At 49.0% G+C, this 19,426-nt stretch overlaps 1 protein-coding gene across 5 annotated transcripts in view; it reads left to right on the forward strand.

Annotated features, from left to right (window-relative positions):
* Positions 1-19,426, forward strand: part of DPYSL2 (dihydropyrimidinase like 2) — a 103,741-nt gene that overhangs the window by 66,252 nt on the left and 18,063 nt on the right. For all 5 annotated transcript variants that reach the window (XM_054018417.1, XM_054018419.1, XM_054018418.1 and 2 more), the window contains 3 exons: positions 17,259-17,415; positions 17,652-17,793; positions 18,866-19,036. In XM_054018417.1, coding sequence (XP_053874392.1) covers positions 17,259-17,415; positions 17,652-17,793; positions 18,866-19,036 — 470 coding nt within the window. The remainder of the gene's footprint in view (positions 1-17,258; positions 17,416-17,651; positions 17,794-18,865; positions 19,037-19,426) is intronic.

Below are 19,426 nucleotides of genomic sequence, written 5' to 3' on the forward strand. Positions count from 1 at the left end.
CCAACCCAAGGCCCGAGGATGCTCCCCGCATAAGAGGGTAGCGCCGGCGAAGACCTCGAGTGCGCCCAAGGCCAGCGCGGCCCCGGCACAGGCCCCGGTAGTGGCTCCAGCGCCAAAAGGCCCATCGAGCCCCGGGATAGGCGCGTCGAGGGAGGAAGAAGGGCTGGAGGAGCTCCTGGAACAGCCCTCCACTCCGGACACATTTGAGGCAGCAAAGGACTTCATTGCATTGTCCGTTGAGGGCCCTCCACAAACTGAGGACGCTCCGCCGAGACTGCCACACAGAGGCAAGCTGGCGATAGTGCGCCCATCACGGTCGCCATCTCGGCACTGTTCAAGGCACAGGTCCCGGTCGAGCTCCGCCTCGGTGGACTCCCGGTTGCCCTCCGCGCAGAAAGCGCCGCAGCAGTCAGGCCTCAGTAAGCGGTCGGCACCGACTCAGCAGCCATACTCGAGTCGGCACCTGGATGCGTCGACGGTACGTTCCCTGAGACTGACCTCCCGTAGTCGTTCCCGGTCCCGTGGTCACCGGTACCGATCCAGGTCCACGTCGGCGAGACGCTGCTCCAGGTCCTGGTCGCGGAGGCGCTACTCCCCATACCCGGACCGGCACCGTTCTACGGCTCCGCCGTGGCCTTCCGGATCACCGTCCGTGGTGTCGGAGACTGACTCGGGCCGGTACGGCGGGTATGCCCATAGGGCACAGGCTAGTAGGGACTACGAAGCATCTGGCCATCCCCAATGGGGCCAGCCAAGCCAATGGCCGTTCTGGACACCCTGGGCCTACCACCAGCAAGGGCCCCCATCCAGGACCTCGAGATCCGGGCCATCCCGCTCTCCGTGGTACCGCCCGCCCTCTCACAAGGAGGCAACGATCTCTAGACCGCAGGAGCGGGAGGGAGTGGACTCGGCACCGAGCATGGTACCATCCCAGTCCCACACCGTGGGACAGGCCCCAGAGGAACAACCAGGCGATGAAGGGTTGCAGGAAGGTGAGGATGGACAAAAGGCCCCGACCTCTTCCTCCTCGCCGGACGAGGCAGTAGCGGGCATGACAGTGTCCGGCCCTCCCCCGATTGATCATCGGGCGCACCAAGACCTGCTTCGCCGGGTAGCCCTCAATCTGGGCTTGCAAGCGGAGGAGACTGTAGAACAGGAGGACCCCATGGTCGACATCCTGAGCCCGGAGGGGCCCTCCAGAGTCGCTCTCCCGATTATACGGACAGTCCAGTCCAACTATAAGACGGTGTGGCAAACGCCGGCCTCCAGTGCACCAACTGCAAAAGGCGTGGAGAGAAAATACTTCGCCCCGTCAAGAGGGTTTGACTTCCTCTTTTTACACCCGTCTCCTTGTTCGCTGGTGGTCTCGGCGGTCAATGAGCGAGAGCGTCATGGCCAGCAAGCCCCTGCGCCCGAGGGCAAGGAGGCAAAACGATTGGACTTATTCGGAAGGAAAGTCTATTCGTCTGGGGGCCTCCAGCTGAGGATCGCTAATCAGCAGACGATTCTAAATAGGCACAATTTTAATTCTTGGGCATCAGTCTCCAAGTTCAAAGACTCCCTACCTCAGGACGCACATCCTGAGTTCACGGCCCTGGTGGACGAGGGGATGGCGGTGGCCAAGACCTCATTGCAGGCCTCCCTCGATTCAGCCGACGCAGCGGCTAGAACAATCGCGTCAGGGGTAGTGATGAGGCGTTTGGCATGGTTACAGGCTTCAGGCCTTCCGCCAGAGGTGCAGACCACCCTGCAGGACCTCCCGTTTGAAGGTTCGGGCTTGTTCTCCGACCAAACGGACGCCAGGCTACATAGCCTTAAGGACTCGCGAGCAACCCTAAAGTCATTAGGAATGCATACCCCGGTGACACAGCGCAAGCCCTTTAAGCCTCAACCACCACAGAGGCAGTACCACCCTTGCCCTCGGCACGAACCGTACCACCGTCATGGCAGGGATAACAGGCGGAGACGTAACAATACGCCTAACCAGAGCCAAGGTCACGGCCAGGGCAAGCCGCAGCCAGGGAACAATCCAGGCTTTTGAAGTTACGCTCGAGGACAGCGTACCACATCCCATATCGGATCCTCCTCTGAGTTTCAAGGACCGCCTGTCCCATTTCTACCGGGCATGGTCGCGCATAACATCGGACCGCTGGGTCCTGCGCACAGTGAAGGCGGGCTATACCCTCCAGTTTTCCTCGCCCCCCCCTGCCATCCCCCTTCCCCGTCCCTCTTCAGGGACCCCTCTCACGAGCAACTTCTCATGCAGGAGGTACAGACCCTTCTCACAGTAGGAGCAGTGGAAGAGGTCCCACCAGACCTAAGGGGAAAAGGATTCTACTCCAGGTACTTCCTGATTCCCAAGGCAAAAAGGGGGCCTCCGTCCTATCTTGGACCTGCGCGACCTAAACAAGTTACTGGTCAGAACTCGCTTCCGTATGGTCTCCCTTGGAACTATTATCCCATCCCTGAATCCGGGGGATTGGTACGCTGCCCTCGATATGAAAGATGCCTATTTTCACGTCGCCATCAATCCGGCCCACAGGCGGTTCCTGCGCTTCACCGTCAACCAGCGCCATTTCCAATTTACAGTCCTGCCTTTTGGCCTGGCATCAGCACCACGAGTATTCACGAAATGCATGTCCGTGGTAGCAGCCTTCCTTCGGAAAAGAAGGATGCGCGTGTTCCCGTACTTGGACGACTGGCTCCTCGCGGGCAGGTCGGAGGCCGAGGTCCGCTCTCACGTGACGCTGGCTCTACAGATGTTGGGCAGGCTCGGCCTCCTGTTCAACGTACCCAAGTCCACGTTGGCTCCCACACAGAGACTGGACTTCATAGGTGCAATCCTGGACTCGGTGACCGCGCGGGCAAGCCTTCCAGAGTCGCGGTTCCTGACAATTCAGAGGGCCGTAAGCTCAGTCCAGAAGTTCCCCACGACAACAGCAAGGTGTTGCATGCAGCTCCTGGGACACATGGCAGCCTGCACACATGTTGTCAGACATGCCCGCCTAAGGCTCCGGCCCTTGCAGTTGTGGTTTACCCAAACGTACCGCCCCAACAGAGACTCCTTGGATCTGGTGGTGACGATCCCGGATCGGGTGTTGGGCTCGCTCCGCTGGTGGCTCGATCAACAGCAGGTCTGCGAAGGGATCCCCTTCGCTGCCCCACAGCCCACTCTGACGTTAGTAACGGATGCATCGGACCTGGGTTGGGGGGCACACCTGGGGGAACTGCGGACCCAAGGCTTGTGGTCCAGGGAAGACAGGTTGCTTCACATCAATCTAAAGGAGCTGAGAGCGGTTCGCCTCGCCTGTCAGACCTTCCACACCACCATAGAAGGTCACAGCGTGGAAGTCCTGACGGACAACACTACCGCCATGTTCTATATAAACAAGCAGGGCGGGTCCCGGTCCTCTCCCCTCTGTTGCGAGGCACTCCAATTATGGGACTTCTGTATAGCCCATGCGATCCATCTTATTGCAACGTATCTCCCGGGGATCCAAAACGGGTTAGCGGACCGCCTCAGCCGATCCTACCAAATGCACGAATGGGCGTTGAGGCGGGACGTCCTGCATTCAATCTTCCGGAGGTGGGGCTTTCCCTGGGTGGATCTTTTCGCCACCAAGGACAACAGTCAATGCCCTCAGTTTTGCTCGTTTCAGAACCTCAGCCCGGGATCATTGGCAGATGCCTTCACGATTCCGTGGGAAGGGAGCCTGAGGTATACCTTCCCTCCATTCCAGCTCATCCACAAGGTCCTCCTCAAGACCCGCAGGGACAGGGCGACAATTATACTCCTCGCCCTGGCCTGGCCACGCCAGCATTGGTTCACGACCCTGCTGGAATTGTCCATAGCCGACCCGATCACCCTCCCCCTCCATCGCGACCTAGTCACACAAGACAGGGGTCGCCTGCTCCACCCGAACCTGTCATCGCTACATCTCACGGCGTGGTATCTCTCTGGCTGAACGATGCGGAACACAGGTGCTCTCACCAGGTTCAACAAATTCTCCTTAGTAGTAGGAAGCCCTCTACAAGAGCGACCTACCTGGCCAAATGGAAAAGGTTCTCCCACTGGTGCGAGCCTCAGCACATACAGCCTCTACAGGCCTCAGTTCCGTCGATCCTGGACTACTTACTACACCTCAAGCATCAGGGGCTTGCGCCCGCCTCGATTAAAGTGCATTTAGCTGCCATTTCGGCATTCCATCCGGGAGAGTTGGGAGTGTCAGTGCTCTCCAACCCCACAGTAACCCGATTCCTCAAGGGGCTGGAGAGGGTGTTTCCCTACTCGCGCCCACCGGTCCCTGCGTGGAGTCTGAACCTAGTCCTAACTAAGCTCATGGGGCCCCCCTTTGAACTCCTAGCCACTTGCTCCCTCATGCACCTCTCGTGGAAGGTGGCATTTCTCGTGGCCATCACATCGGCCAGGAGGGTATCTGAATTGAGGGCCCTCACTTCAGAACCCCTTATACAGTTTTTCATAAGGATAAGGTGCAACTGAGGCCGCACCCCAAATTCCTCCCGAAAGTGGTATCGCAGTTTCACATGGGACAGGACATTTGTCTACCGGTGTTCTTCCCTAAACCCCATACGGACCCTCATCACCGCAGCCTACATACCCTCGATGTTCGAAGGGCATTGGCGTTTTACCTGGAGCGGACCAGGTCGTTCCGCAGAACACCTCAGCTGTTTATTGCTGTTGCGGAACGTATGAGAGGCCTGCCTATCTCGACACAGCGCTTATCGGCGTGAATTGTGCATTGTATACGCATATGTTATGAGCTCGCCAATGTTCCGGCCCCAGAGATCCGGGCCCACTCGACTAGGGCCAAAGTGTCCTCGACGGCCTTCTTGGCGCAGGTCCCTATCCAGGAAATCTGTAAAGCGGCCACCTGGTCGTCCGTACATACGTTCACAGCCCACTACGCGATCCACCATCAGACCAGAGATGATGCGGTGGTCGGACGGGCTGTGCTACAGTCAGTTGTACCTTGACTCCTACCCACCTCCAGTGGTAAGCTTGGGAATCACCTAATGTGTAATGGACGTGAACAATCACTCGAAGAAGAAAGAACGGTTACTTACCTTCTGTAACTGTTGTTCTTCGAGATGTGTTGTTCACGTCCATTACATTTCCCACCTTCCTTCCCCTCTGTCAGAGTCTCCGGCAAGAAGGAACTGGAGGGGTCGGGTCGGCAGGGATATATATACCCTAGAGCGGGGTGCCGCTCTGGCGGGAGGGAGGGGGCCCCGCCGGCCCGACGGGAGCCGCTAAGGGAAAAAGTTTCCGACGTCCGTGCACGCGGCGCGCGTACACCTAATGTGTAATGGACGTGAACAACACATCTCGAAGAACAACAGTTACAGAAGGTAAGTAACCGTTCTTTCCTACTGCAGCAAACTCCAATGCGGGGGGAGAGAATTCAGGAGTGCTTAGACCCCATAATTCCCGTTAAATTAATTCAGAGCTGGTCAGAAGGATTGAGGGGGTTCTCTTTTAGCCACAGAACTGGGACAGCACAAGCAGCATCAGGCCTCATTTGGGACCGAGAGAGATCACCTAGAAATGAGAGAATAAATTCACACAGTGATGAGATTGTATGTCTGAGCACTCAACCAATGACTGAATTTATCCTCTGAATGCCCCTGGGAGATAGGGAAGTGTTATTCCCACTTTATAGGCCAGGAACTGAATGATAGAGAGATTAAAAGACTTGGCCAAGGAGGTTGTGGCAGAGTCAGGAACTAAAGTTGGCTCTTTCGAGTCCTAGTCATGTGCACGAACCACAAAAAGCATCCCTCGACCCTTGGTCACAATTGTAAAGACAGCCAATAGAGGTGGTAGTTTTTGGGATGTGGGCTAGCAGTCTACCAGCCCAGACCCATTTTGGGCATTAAGGAGTAACCCATCAGGTAGAAAAATTTCATTGCTACCATGTTCGGTACATATCTGGTGGTGATTACCAGGGCGGATGTAGGTGCTGGAAGTGGGTCAGGTTTTCTCTGTCACAAAATATTTGTCATTATTTGTAGAATTGACTGATATCTGTCTGCTGCTTTTATCAAATGATGCAGGTAATAAGACCCCTACCTCCTAATTATAAAACATGCCTCAGGCCGAGCAGACAACATCAAAACTATGTCTAATGCACACATGGTATAACTGTAATTATCTTCTTAGTATCACTGAATACAATGACAATAAATGTAAACTATTTATATTACAGGTTTCAGAGTAGCAGCCGTGTTAGTCTGTATCCGCAAAAAGAACAGGAGTACTTGTGGCACCTTAGAGACTAACACATTTATTAGAGCGTAAGCTTTCGTGGGCTACAGCCCACTTCTTCGGATGCATATGGGCTGTAGCCCACGAAAACTTATGCTCTAATAAATGTGTTAGTCTCTAAGGTGCCACAAGTACTCCTGTTCTATTTATATTACAGTAATGATTCTTAGCAGAAGATCTGTAGAATGTTTTGCATGAATATACTGTGTGAATAATGTACTGTGATGTAATCCCTACATATAACTAACTATGAGTTACTAAATGTTTAATCCCACACCACTTTGAGCTATAATTTACTTAAAAAAATACTCTGATAGTTGAAATCTTTCTATTGCCCCTCACAACCTGTGTCTGATGTATTCCTATATTCATCACTGTCACAGTTGCCTGCATAGGATCACATCAAATCTTCCCTGCGGCATTTCCATCTCCTCAGCAATGCTGCCCAAAGGCGAGGATGACTTTTGGCGCAGGTGGAGGACCATGATTTGAGGAACAAGATGTCCTGTGCTGTCTGTCACCCATCTGGTTTTGACAGGGGACACTTGAAGATACTGAACTGTTGCACGAGTCCATATGTATAGCTGATGGTTTGCACATAATTGTGCAGCCTGAAGGGTTTCTCACTTGTTTTGTTCTTCTTGGCAAACAACTCGTAGTGCGTGTTATCTAGATACTAGCTTCTTACCACAATATAGAAAAGATACTACTGTTGACTTTTTGAAAAAGCTGCAGTTGGGTTGGTCTTCAGTTACTGCCCTTGCTAGTGCTACTGAGTAAGGACTATTTGATTCAGCTGCTCGTTGGTTCTTCATTAACTCTCTGGTTAGGTCAGCTCGGTCCATGCCATGAATTCAAAGTAATGGTCTGAGGTTCTTCTTTGAGTGATGATCCCTATGTGGATTCCAAATGTGGGGTTTCAGAGTAGCAGCCGTGTTAGTCAGTATCCGCAAAAAGAACAGGAGTTGCACCTTAGAGATTAACAAATGTATTTGAGCATTCTCGCCGTGCCTCAGAGCCGCAACTATTCATAGTGGTGTTCGTTGACCCACACGTACGTCATGTGCCCACCGCATGGTGTGTCCGAGGCTTTAAGAGGACATGAGGGTCGATGCCACTCCAGTTCCCCCTTACCAGGCAGGAGCAGAGCCCGGAACAGAGGGGATGGAGGATTGGGATTCAGATAGGGACCACACATCTCAAAGAAACCTCCAGTTACAGTAAGTAACCTTCTCCTCTTCTTTGAGTGCTGGTCCCTATGTGGATTCCAGACGTGGGAGAGTGCCGAGCAGTACACAGTGTGGAGGTGGGCACGAGGGCTCTCCAGAAGTCACAGTCTGAAGGACGGCATAGCCAACAGCCGCATCCGCCGCAGGGGCGAGGGCACAATGGGTTGTAAAAGTATGGACAGAGGACCAAGTGGCCACCCGGCCAATGTCCTGCCCAATGATCTGGCATGTCAGCAAGGAAAGCTGCCGTGGTGGCATGAGCCCTCGTGGAGTGGGCCATGACCCCCGGTGTTGTGGTGGGGGAATGCCAGAGAGAGCGTAACAGTCTGCAATGCAGTGAGAGATCCAGTGGGAGAGACGTTGCGAAGAGCACTGTGGCCGAAAGGGAGCTGAGAATGGGCATGCCACTAACATATTAGCCCTGAGGCCAGAGGAGAGGGATTGTTGAGGATGGATGTGCTTGGTTCATACCACAGACACATCACTAACAGTAAGAGAGCTGAGAAGGGGAATGCCACAAGCACAGGGTGGGGGGATGCAGAATAGACCCCATCAGCGCAGGCTGCAGCCTCGCACCCAAGACCAAGTGGGGGACTGGGAACAAGCAGTCTCAATGCCTGCCATAGACACAGAGCCCCGAGACTGAGGGTTGGGATGTCCAAATGGGTGTGTGTGTGTGTGTGGGGGGGAGGGATAGCTCAGTGGTTTGAGCATTGGCCTGCTAAACCCAGGGTTGTGAGTTCAATCCTTGAGGGGGCCACTTAGGGATCTGGGGCAAAATCAGTACTTGGTCCTGCTAGTGAAGGCAGGGGGCTGGACTCCATAATCTTTCAAGGTCCCTTCCAGTTCTAGGAGATAGGATATCTCCATTATTATTAAAAAAAATTCTGGAGCATTCCTTCCCACACATTCCTGCTGTTCAGGGTGGGTTGGGGTTGGCGGGGGGGGGAGAGAGAGGAGCTCTAAATTCCTTCGCCACCCGCTTCTCCAGGGGCTCAGCTGCTAACTTCAGCCATCTCTTTTTCCCATGTCACTGAAAGCTGAAGTACAGTCAAATCCATTGACAGAATGAATGGTGACACAAGACACACGTCTGTTCCCCATTCCCTAGCTACGCTGTGCATGGGAACGAATCTCTTCTTTGGGCCAACTTCAGTTTTGAAATAGAATTCATCTACCCCAAGAACAGAGCAATGTCTTGGGCACGTAGATGCAACCTCCGAGTCCAAGCTCTGCATTAGCACCCTGTTTACTCCAAGTGTTTGCTTTGCATCAGCAACGTGCAAAAACCATGCGGGAATCTGCTTCCTCGTGATCTGCCTCAAGTTCTGGTATTGCAGAATGGTGGCCTGGCACTACTTTCACTGCTCGTGAGAGGTCGTGAAACCCACCAGCAAGGTATGGTTCAGCATCAGGCAGCAAACTCTGTTCACACTTCACGATCCAGTCACTGAGGAGGAAGTTTGCAATGTTAGATTTGTTCTTTGAATGTGATAAGCTCTTCAAGCGTTGCTTTGGTAATGGTGTTAACACAGTGGGGTTTCAAACTTCTTGCATTTGGACATTCCTCCCATAGGCTTGCTCACCAGATGTGATTGAGTTTTCATCTGCATAGTTGTCACCAACAGCAGCAGTGAATTGACATGTTAGTCTAGGGATAATGTTTAGCAGCTGATCAAGCAGCTCGCCAAAAGTTTTGCACTTGGCAGTATCAGTGCACACCATCTGCAGAAGGATCAGGAGGTCGATAATAGCTAACGTTGGCTAGCTCAACCATTGACAGATTTTTCTCCAGCCAAGACAATGTGTTGCTCTTTTGGGTCTTTCTTAGAGATCCTCCAAGTTGAAGAGGGAAAGTGGGACAGGTGCCAGGACATACTTCATCAAACCCTGGATATCAACATCTCTGAACTGGGCAATACCTGTCAGCTTGCTGACTATCAATAGTTACTGATTGTGCTGTCTGCATCTTCTTTTGTTCATCTGTTTTTGTTGAGTTTACCAAACGATTTGAGATGATGCCTTTTCATGGGATCAAAGAGGCCTGCTTCACCCCTTTGCAGCCTATTGGTTACAAGCTGCTTCATTCCTTGTGTGCCATTCTCTCTTATCACAACAAACTTCGTGCAGTTTCAGGTGTGGGCCACAGAAAATGTTGCAATGTTCACAAGCGGCTTTCTATTGTCTGGGCTTCTTCCAGGTTCAGTGCAACACGGATTTGTCATTCTTTCAGTCACGGCTTTTATAATATCTTGGCCAACAGTTTCACTTGCAGCCAGGCACTTTGGGGCAGCTTCTTTGTGGAGCTCTGTTGCTGAAGGTTGTATTCCACCCATTTGTTTGGCCATAGTTGTTACAGCTGCCTTAAAATGTGCAGTCAGGTATTCCCTGGTCAGAGCCTTATCCTTTGTGCAAAGATGCTGATGCTTTCCACAGTCTTTGTTGAGAGACTGCTTTATGGCCATATCATACCATACACCTCTGAAAGCTCTGGCAGTCCAGTATACTGCTTCTTGACGATTAACCAGGGCATGATACATCTCCTCTGCCAGAAGTCTGGCTTCTGCTACATTTTACACAATCCCATCTAGCCCAGTTCATATGACCTCACTGGATATTAAGTGGAATCATCTCTGCAAATGTCTCAAGCTCCATGGACTTAGATTTCATAGCAGCAAAAATAAAAAATATCAGTGAAAGGGAGAAATCTGCTATATAGTTTTTCCAGAACAGAAATATATCTAAACAGTTTTTCCCTTGGGTAACATAAGCGTCCATGAGTTGGTGGAATGATGGTTCATGAGATCTGAAAGATCATTCTGTGCTTCCACTCTGGTTCCTATACGTGCCTTCTCCACATCTTCAAATGCTTTAGTTCATGTTCAAGCTTTCTCTAAGATGCATGTCTTTGCATCTTTTGGGAGAACATCGTTGTTCATGGAATTACTAAGTTCCATCCATTTCAAGCAACTCATTGCCTCACTCATAAGTTTGTGGATTCTAACACCATGGTTATATGCTTCTCCTCTTAAAGCATGGCTGATGACTGAAGCATCATGGATGCTGACTTCCACATGGGTGTCTTGAAACTCACTTTCCTGCATCACACTGCCTGTATGACCTATGAAATTCTTTGCATGATGCATGCCTTCCATCTCAAGGTGATCATTGTCAAATTCATTGTGATTCCGCCATTTAATCAACTGTGCTTTGCAGTAGATTCCTTCATCATATGCATCACAGATCCAGTCTTGGCCCAGAGAGTGACACGTATCTTGAAAATATTTCATTGTGGCGTACACCATGTTAACAGCAGTTGCTGGTGCAGGAGTCTTTGGACTTTTTCTCAAATCCGTCCACTCTACAAATAATGACAAATATTTTGCATTATCAGTTGTATTTAGAAGCTTTCTACCAATTTCGGTCAAAATTAGACTGTTTCTTTGAGTTATGGTCCTTTTTTGTGATTTTTACAATTCTTTCAGATAGAATTCCTGACAACATTTAAACATTATGTGACAGAGACAAACTGCACCATTTCTAGCATCTACATCCACTCTGGTGAGGACCACCCGATATGTGCCTAATGTGATAGCAATGACATTTTTCTAGCTGATGGGTTAGCCTAACTGATTAAGACTTGTTTTTAAATCTGATTGATAGACTATAGAAACTGCCTATTCATTGCACTCAGGCTGTTAAACAGGCTTTCAGTTGCTGTGGAACTGGCCTGGAATTGAACCAACAATCTACAAATTAAAGGCGCTGGAGGCTGTTACTAGTCTCCCATACTGTCCAGAACAGTGGTCCATCTAGACCAGTATCCTGTCTTCTGACAGTGGCCAGTGCAGGATGCTTCAGAGCGAATGACCAGAACAGGGCAATTTATCAAGTGTTCCTCCCTCTGTCATCCAGTCGCAACTTCTGGCAATGCACCCAGTCAATCTGGGCAGAGTTGAAATTCCCCATTAATATTGGGTTTTCTGTTTCTGTAGACTCTCTAATCTCCTTGAGCATTTCATAGTCACTGTCACCATCCTTGGTCAGGAGCTCAGTAATATATTCCTACTGCTATACTGTGCCAATCAAGTATTATTCAAGCATCAGAGGGGTAGCTATGTTAGTCTGGATCTGTAAAAAGCGACTAAGGGTCCGGTGGCACCTTATAGACTAACAGAACTAGCCAACTACAAAAGCCGTTTCTCGTCCCTTGGTGTTCACACCTCAACTGCTAGAAGAGGGCCTCATCCTCTCTGATTGAACTAACCTCGTTATCTCTAGACTGATTCTTGCCTGCATATTTATACCTCCCTCTGGAAATTTCCACCACATGCTTCTGACGAAGTGGGTATTCACCCACAAAAGCTTATGCTCCAATGCTTCTGTTAGTCTATAAGGTGCCACAGGACCCTTTGTCGCTTATTCAAGCATGCAATTTCTAGTCATGGAGATCCTGTGATACAGTTTGATTCATTTAAGATTTTTACTGTATTTGACTCTATGCTTTCTTTCACATGTAGTGCCACTCCCCCACCAGCACGACCTACTTTGTCATTTCTGTATATGTTTTACCCTGTTTATTACTGGGCCCTATTGATTATCATCATTCCACCAAGTTTCTGTGATGCCTGTTATATCAATATCCTCATTTAATACCAGGCACTCAAGTTCACCCATCTTAATATTTAGACTTCAAGCACTGGAATACAAACACTTAAAAATTTGTCAATATTGAATAGGACTCTTTCATTTGACTGTTTCTCCACAGTTCCTACCTGTACTTTATCAGCTTCTATCCTCTCCTGTTTACTAGGATATAGAGCATCCCCTTTAATAAATCCTTGCCTAAGTGATGTCTGTCCAAACCGTGTGCTCCTCTGTACCTGTCGACTTTCCTCCAGCCCTTAGTTTAAAAACTTCTGTGACCTTTTTAATTTTACATGCTAACAATCTGGTTCCATTTTGGTTTAGTTGGAGCCCATCCTTCCTGTATAGGCTCCTCCTTTCACAAAAGGTTCCCCAGTTCCTCATAAACCTAAATCCCTCCTCCAAACACCATCATCTCATCCACGCATTGATACCCTGCAGTTCTGCCTGTCCAACTGGCCCTGCATATGGAACTGGAAACATTTCAGAGAATGCTACCGTGGAGGTCCTGGATTTTAATCTCTTATCTGGGAGCCTAAATTGGCCTCCAGGATCTCTCTATCTTTCCCCATGTCTCTGTGTAGCTACAGTGCTCCTTCCAAGAACTGCACATAAGTCTGTCTAGATGTTTCATGAGATCCACAACCTTTGCATCTGACAGGCAGTTCTTGCATTTCTCCCGGTTGTAACAAATCCAACTATCTTTCTTTCTAATAATCGAATCCCCCATTACTATTACCTTGCTCTTCCTAATAACTGAGGTCCCTTCCCCTGGGGGGGTATCCTCAGTGAGAGACGATACCATGACATCATTTGGAAGGAGGGTCCCAACTATGGGATCATTTCCCTCTGCTCCATCTTTATGTTCTCCTTCGAGAGTTTCATCCTTCTCAACAGCACAGAGGCTGTCAGACTGGGGATGGAACCTCTTTGATGTGTCCATGGAGATGTCATCTATGTACTTCTCTCTCTCCATTAGTTCCTCCAGTTCAGCCACTCTCAAGAGCCCGTACGTGGTCTTTGAGGGCCACTGAATGCAGACATATGCCACCTGTCCACAAGGCAGGTAATCATAGATTCTAGGACTGGAAGGGACCTCGAGAGGTCATCGAGTCCAGTCCCCTGCCCGCATGGCAGGACCAAATACTGTCTAGACCATCCCTGATGGACATTTATCTAACCTACTCTTAAATATCTCCAGAGATTCCACAACCTCCCTAGGCAAATTATTCCAGTGTTTAACCACCCTGACAGTTAGGAACTTTTTCCTAATGTCCAACCTAGACCTCCCTTGCTGCAGTTTAAACCCATTGCTTCTTGTTCTATCCTTAGAGGCTAAGGTGAACAAGTTTTCTCCCTCCTCCTTATGACACGCTTTTAAATACCTGAAAACTGCTATCATGTCCCCTCTCAGTCTTCTCTTTTCCAAACTAAACAAACCCAATTCTTTCAGCCTTCCTTCATAGGTCATGTTCTCAAGACCTTTAATCGTTCTTGTTGCTCTTCTCTGGACTCTTTCCAATTTCTCCACATCTTTTTTAAAACGCGGTGCCCAGAACTGGACACAATACTCCAGCTGAGGCCTAATCAGAGCAGAGTAGAGTGGAAGAATGACTTCTCGTGTCTTGTTCACAACACACCTGTTAATACATCCCAGAATCATGTTTGCTTTTTTTGCAACAGCATCACACTGTTGACTCATATTTAGCTTGTGGTCCACTATAACCCCTAGATCCCTTTCTGCCGTACTCCTTCCTAGACAGTCTCTTCCCATTCTGTATGTGTGAAACTAATCGTATGTGCTGCATTCATTGCAATAAACCGGATAGTCCCCACTCTGCTGCTAGACTTCTGCCTGCATTATTTTGACTCTTGCAGGGTTTTTTGTTTATTTTTTGGGGGTTATGTTGTTTATTGGCCTAAGTTTAGAGTGTGTTTTTTAGGTGTATCTGGGTCTCCCACTCCTTTAAACTCCTCCATAAAACTCATCTGTTCACTAGCTCCTCTGGTTGTTTAAGAGCTGGCTTTTTAAGCCCCTGTTTTCCCTGTGTTAGCCGTGGCCTCTTGTCAAGGGATCCTAAAGGCATTAGAGATTAATGGATGGATGGCTATTGTCTTGTTAGGAAGCTCTGAGTCTTGCCTAGCACCCAGCCCCACCAACAGACAACACTACAATCTTCAGTGAAGCAGGCACACGGCAAGCAAGCACGCAACAAATAAGCTAACATTCAAACTCACACCAAGGATCTCGTCGTCACTCCTCAGAAAACTCCCCTGGTTGCTGCTCCTGTTTGTTATCTCTCAGTAGATCTCAGAGTGCTTCATAATCTTTTAATAGTACCCCTAGGAGGTAGGGAAAAATTATTATCCCCATTTTACAGATGGGGAACTGAGCCACAGAGAGGCTAAGTGACTTGGCCAAGGTCACACAGAAAGTTTGTGGTAGTGCAGGGAATTGAAGTGGTCTGTCTCATCTTGCAGGAGAGAGCACCGACTACTAGGCCATCCTCTCTCTTTGGTGGTAGCTTATGTACAATTCCAGGGCAAAATGGCATTTGCCCCTAGTAGGTGACTTTTTGTACAAGTTACACAAGCTTAAAAACATGGCATGCAAAGCAGAGTTACACAACAGAGAGAGGGCCACACAGCTGGCACCCACAACCCTGAGAGGGTAGAGAGTGAGTCACTGAAGAACGTCCAGATGAATGAACAAAAGGTAATTGATTTCTTAATGGGGGGGGGGGGGGGGAAGAACTTTATGTAAAGCCAGATGCACATGGTGGCAATTGCATGGTGAATATTCCCTGCAGATACTGTCCTTGGCAGCCCTGCAAGATGAAAGATAGCTTGCGAGAACAATTTCTCCAATGTATTGGGTATAAACAGGCTTCCCTTTCATATCCAGCGTGCCCTTTGCTTTGTTCCGGTTTCATGACCCCTGAACCTATTTGCTGCGAGTACTCCCTGGCAGGCTCCTCTTCTGCTGGAGAACTGTCTCTTAAACAGTCCCAGTGACCGGGTAGGAGGCCAAGCCATTATGATCCACACTTAAGGCCTGTTCTCTAGGATGCACCTTCAGCATTCTATCACAGGAAAGTGGCCAGATTTGATGGTCTTTGCCCCGCTTTTTGCCTATTTTTGGTGTCTGAAAACCGACAGAGCCCCAGATGCCTTCTTTGCACGTGAGTAGTAGCACAATAAGGATCTGTGCTTGGATGCCACAGTGAGGGGGGCATTAGATAGAGCTCAGAGGGGTTCATTTGGTTAGTAGTTCAGTGCCACTAGCAGCTGTCAGGGATTCTGAAGTTGCAGCCTCCAGTATGTGCTCTGTATGCAGACAATGATAGTGGATCCCACCCATAAAAAATCATGCCCTGAAACATGGGCTGTTCCCGCCTGTGGTTAAAAATACTTCTCTAAAGAGGGCTTGTGGTTAAAGCACTGGACTGTGACTCAAGAGGTCTGGTTGCATTTCCTTGCTGTGCCACAGACATTGGGGAAAACATCTTTCTTCTTTGTGCCTCAGTTCCCCCTCTGTAAAATGAGGATAATACTTACTTTCTCCTATCCTTTGTCCTTTCTATTTAGACTCTAAGCTCTTCCGGAGAGAGATTCTCTGTGTGTATGTACAGCACCTAGCACTATGGGCCCCAGTCTCAGTTTATGACAGCGTTACTGTAAATATAACAAAATCTTCATTCTGCTACTTTTTTTATCAGATCCCTTCTGATTTATCCTGTAAGGGGCCTTCAGACACTCTGTTTTTTCTCCCAGCTCTTATCTCTATGGTCCCATTATGAGGCATCTAATAAACTGGCAACATTTGCTGCTCTAAATGCTGATCAAGAACAAGACCTTCACTGTTAACTCACAAATACTGAAAAGCATATGTTTTCAAAAGTAACTAGCGGTTTTGGGTGCCTGACTCGAGTTGCCATAAATGCCCTGAGTTTCAGAAAATGCTGAGTACCCACACTCTAAAAATCAGACCTCTGTGAGGCCATAAGGCCTAGGTGACCAGATGTCCCAATTTTATAGGGACAGTCCCGATTTTGGGGTCTTTCTCTTATATAGGCTCCTATTATCTCCTGCCCTGATTTTTCACACTTTCTGTCTGGTCACCCTAAGGCCTAGTGATAGAGCAGGGGACTGAGACTCAAGAGACATGGGCTCTGTTTCCATCTCTGCTGTCACTGGGCTGCTGGGTGACCTTGGGCAAGTCACTTCACTGCTCTGTGCCTCAGTTTCCCCATCTGTAAAATGGATAATGATACTGACCCTTGAGAGCTCCTGATGAAAAGCTCTATATAAGAGGTAGGTGGTGGTATCATTATTAAGGTTTCTCAAGCTGGGCACGCAAAATCACCAGTGGCTTGTGAAAACTTAGGTCATAGGTAAGATAATGGCAGGCAGTGGTAGCATGAGTACTTCTGAGGGAGCTCTTAACCAGGCAATCTTGTCTAATGACGCTGATCTAAGCTGGTCCCTCAAGCATGAGATGCCGTGGAAATGGGAATTGTATGGTTTTCGTCTCATCAGCAAATCTTCATTTCATACGCAGCACTGACCTCGTTTTTTACATTGTTTTTTTCCACTAGCAGGGGGCGGCCATTTGTCCATACCAATGAAATGTTAACATTTGAATACACTCCAGGATACTGGAGATACTGCAAACAAGGGGTGGGGGTAGTGTGGGGTAACAGAGGCAGAATTTTGTTTCAGATAAAATTTTTGGCCAAACCATACAGTTTGTGTTGGTTCAGATTTCACCAGCCTTAATTTTGGGGCATTTATAGCACCTGGCCTCATCTGATTTGTTGTAACAAATAGATTGGGTTGGGTTCTAACAGCAGGATAGAATGGGACAGTTGCGATGCTAGTCCAGTATCCTGCCTCTGTCAGGGGCCACTATCAGCTGCGTCAGAGGAAGAAATCCTGCTGTAGTTATGGCATAATGTCCCTAGGAGCAAGTTATCTCCCTGTTCTCCCTTAATTAGAAGGATGGCAGGGCCCCCACAGAGAGGTTGGAGATGCATGTTGCTCTGTTGGCATTGTGATGCTTACAGATGTCCTGTTGGTGTCTTTCTACCCCATAGGCACCGTGGTCTATGGTGAGCCCATCACAGCAAGCCTGGGGACCGATGGATCTCATTACTGGAGTAAGAACTGGGTCAAGGCTGCAGCCTTTGTCACCTCCCCACCACTGAGCCCTGACCCAACCACTCCTGATTTTCTCAACTCCCTGCTGGCTTGGTGAGTAGATGAGGCTGCGTGTTCATAGAACATGCTGCCTAAGCACATTACGCATTCTCTGCTAGTGGGTGGTCACCAAAGATAACTTCCAGGTGCTGCCTGCTAACAGAGTTCCAGCTTTAGCTCAAGGGGGAGAGTGCTGTGCGGTGATGCAGAAGGTCCTGGGCTCTCTGAGGACATGAGCTGTTAATTTGCTGTGAAGATAAAGTAATTGTCCCCCCCTGTTTGGGTTTCAGCGGAGATCTGCAGGTAACTGGCAGTGCCCACTGCACCTTCAACACTGCCCAGAAAGCTGTTGGAAAGGACAACTTTACCTTGATCCCTGAAGGAACCAATGGGACTGAAGAAAGAATGTCCATCATCTGGGATAAGGCTGTGGTATGTCACTCAGGGGTCTGATTCCCATCCGTTCTCTAGTTGAGGTGGTCAGTTACATGGTTGGGTTATGTTTTGTTGGGCCCCTCCCACCCCTCACCCCTTTTTTTTGATGGCCCTGTTTAGCATCTAAAAAGGGCACTAACAAAAAAAAGTGAAAGTGATTTTTAAAACAGAATCTAGTGAACGTTGTCTGCCTCTGTCTAGAGGTGGATCGCCCATCTTTGCACCTTCCCACTTCTGGGCTGCTATTGGGGCGTGGAGTGAGTTATAGCAGCCCTTGCTCTGAGCACCCTTAATAAGCTGCTTATAGGCTGCTTTGTAGCCTAGAAGTGCCAGTGTCGAGCACGCTAGTGACTCTTCCTCTGGTCCCTTGCATGTCTCCTCTGCCCCTGCCCCAACAATGCCACTATACCGGGGCTACACAGGAGTTGAATGTAGGGTCCTAGGTATCCCTTCTCAGGGGGCTGAATCAGAGACTAAAATCTGGCTCAAAATTCTCCAGCCCTCATGGAGGAAATGTAATTCTTTCCACCTGTATTCTCTCTGTATTGCCTCCGATTCCTCATCTGTAAACTGTCTAATAAACTGATCCCACAAGCATATTGTGTGCTGCTTGATTAAGATTTGCACTGCTATAGGGATGCAGTGTGGCCTAGTGAATAGTGCACTGGATTCAGACTTGGGAAACACAGGTGCTCTGCAACTGATTCATTGGGTAACCTTGGGCAGGCCACTGCCCTCTGCGTGCCTTAGTTTCCCCATCTGTAAAATGGGGATAATAGCAGTGACTTCCTTTTTTTTTTTTTCCTTCAAGTGTTTTGAGATCTACTGCTAATAAGAAGGAGGCATTTTTACATCTTTGAAGGAAAGATAGTAACAGAGCTTGGTTGTTACAATTAATAAGTAATGTTGTCTGTACAAAGCCAGCCACCTCCTCCGTCCAATGGTAACAAATCTCTGTCTAGCACAAAGCCCTGAGGAATCTCCTTTCAGCAGGAGGTGCTATTAGCTAGTTGCTGTTAGTACAGGTTTGTGCTTTGCTAATGCAGCGATTTCTTTGCTCCTTCACCAGGTGACTGGTAAAATGGATGAGAACCAGTTCGTAGCTGTGACCAGCACCAATGCTGCTAAGATCTTCAACCTGTATCCACGGAAGGGCCGCATCGCTGTGGGCTCGGACGCTGACCTTGTCATCTGGGATCCTGACAGTATCAAAACAATCTCTGCCAAGACTCATAACATAGTGAGTACCTTTTGCAGCTGAGCCCTGCCTACCTTCCCTTCTGCACCGAGCTACAGCCGGCCTGCTGTAGTACAGAGGCTTCCCACGGTTAGGTCGATGGAAGAATTCTTCCACTGACATAGTCGCATCTATACAAGGGGTTAGGTTGACCTAACTACAGTGTTCCAGGTGTGAAAATTCTCATCTCCCTAGGCAACGTAGCCAGGTTGAACTAATTTTTTTTAAGTGTAGTCCAGGCCTCTGTAGCCGAGCACTATGCATAGTGAAAAGAACAGGAGTACTTGTGGTACCTTAGAGACTAACAAATTTATTAAATATAATAAATTTTAGTCTCTAAGGTGCCACAAGTACTCCTGGGCCTTGTCTACACTACGAGAGTAGTTCGAATTT

The sequence above is a fragment of the Malaclemys terrapin genome, chromosome 2 (assembly GCF_027887155.1).
Source record: "Malaclemys terrapin pileata isolate rMalTer1 chromosome 2, rMalTer1.hap1, whole genome shotgun sequence".
Classification (NCBI taxonomy): domain Eukaryota; kingdom Metazoa; phylum Chordata; order Testudines; family Emydidae; genus Malaclemys; species Malaclemys terrapin.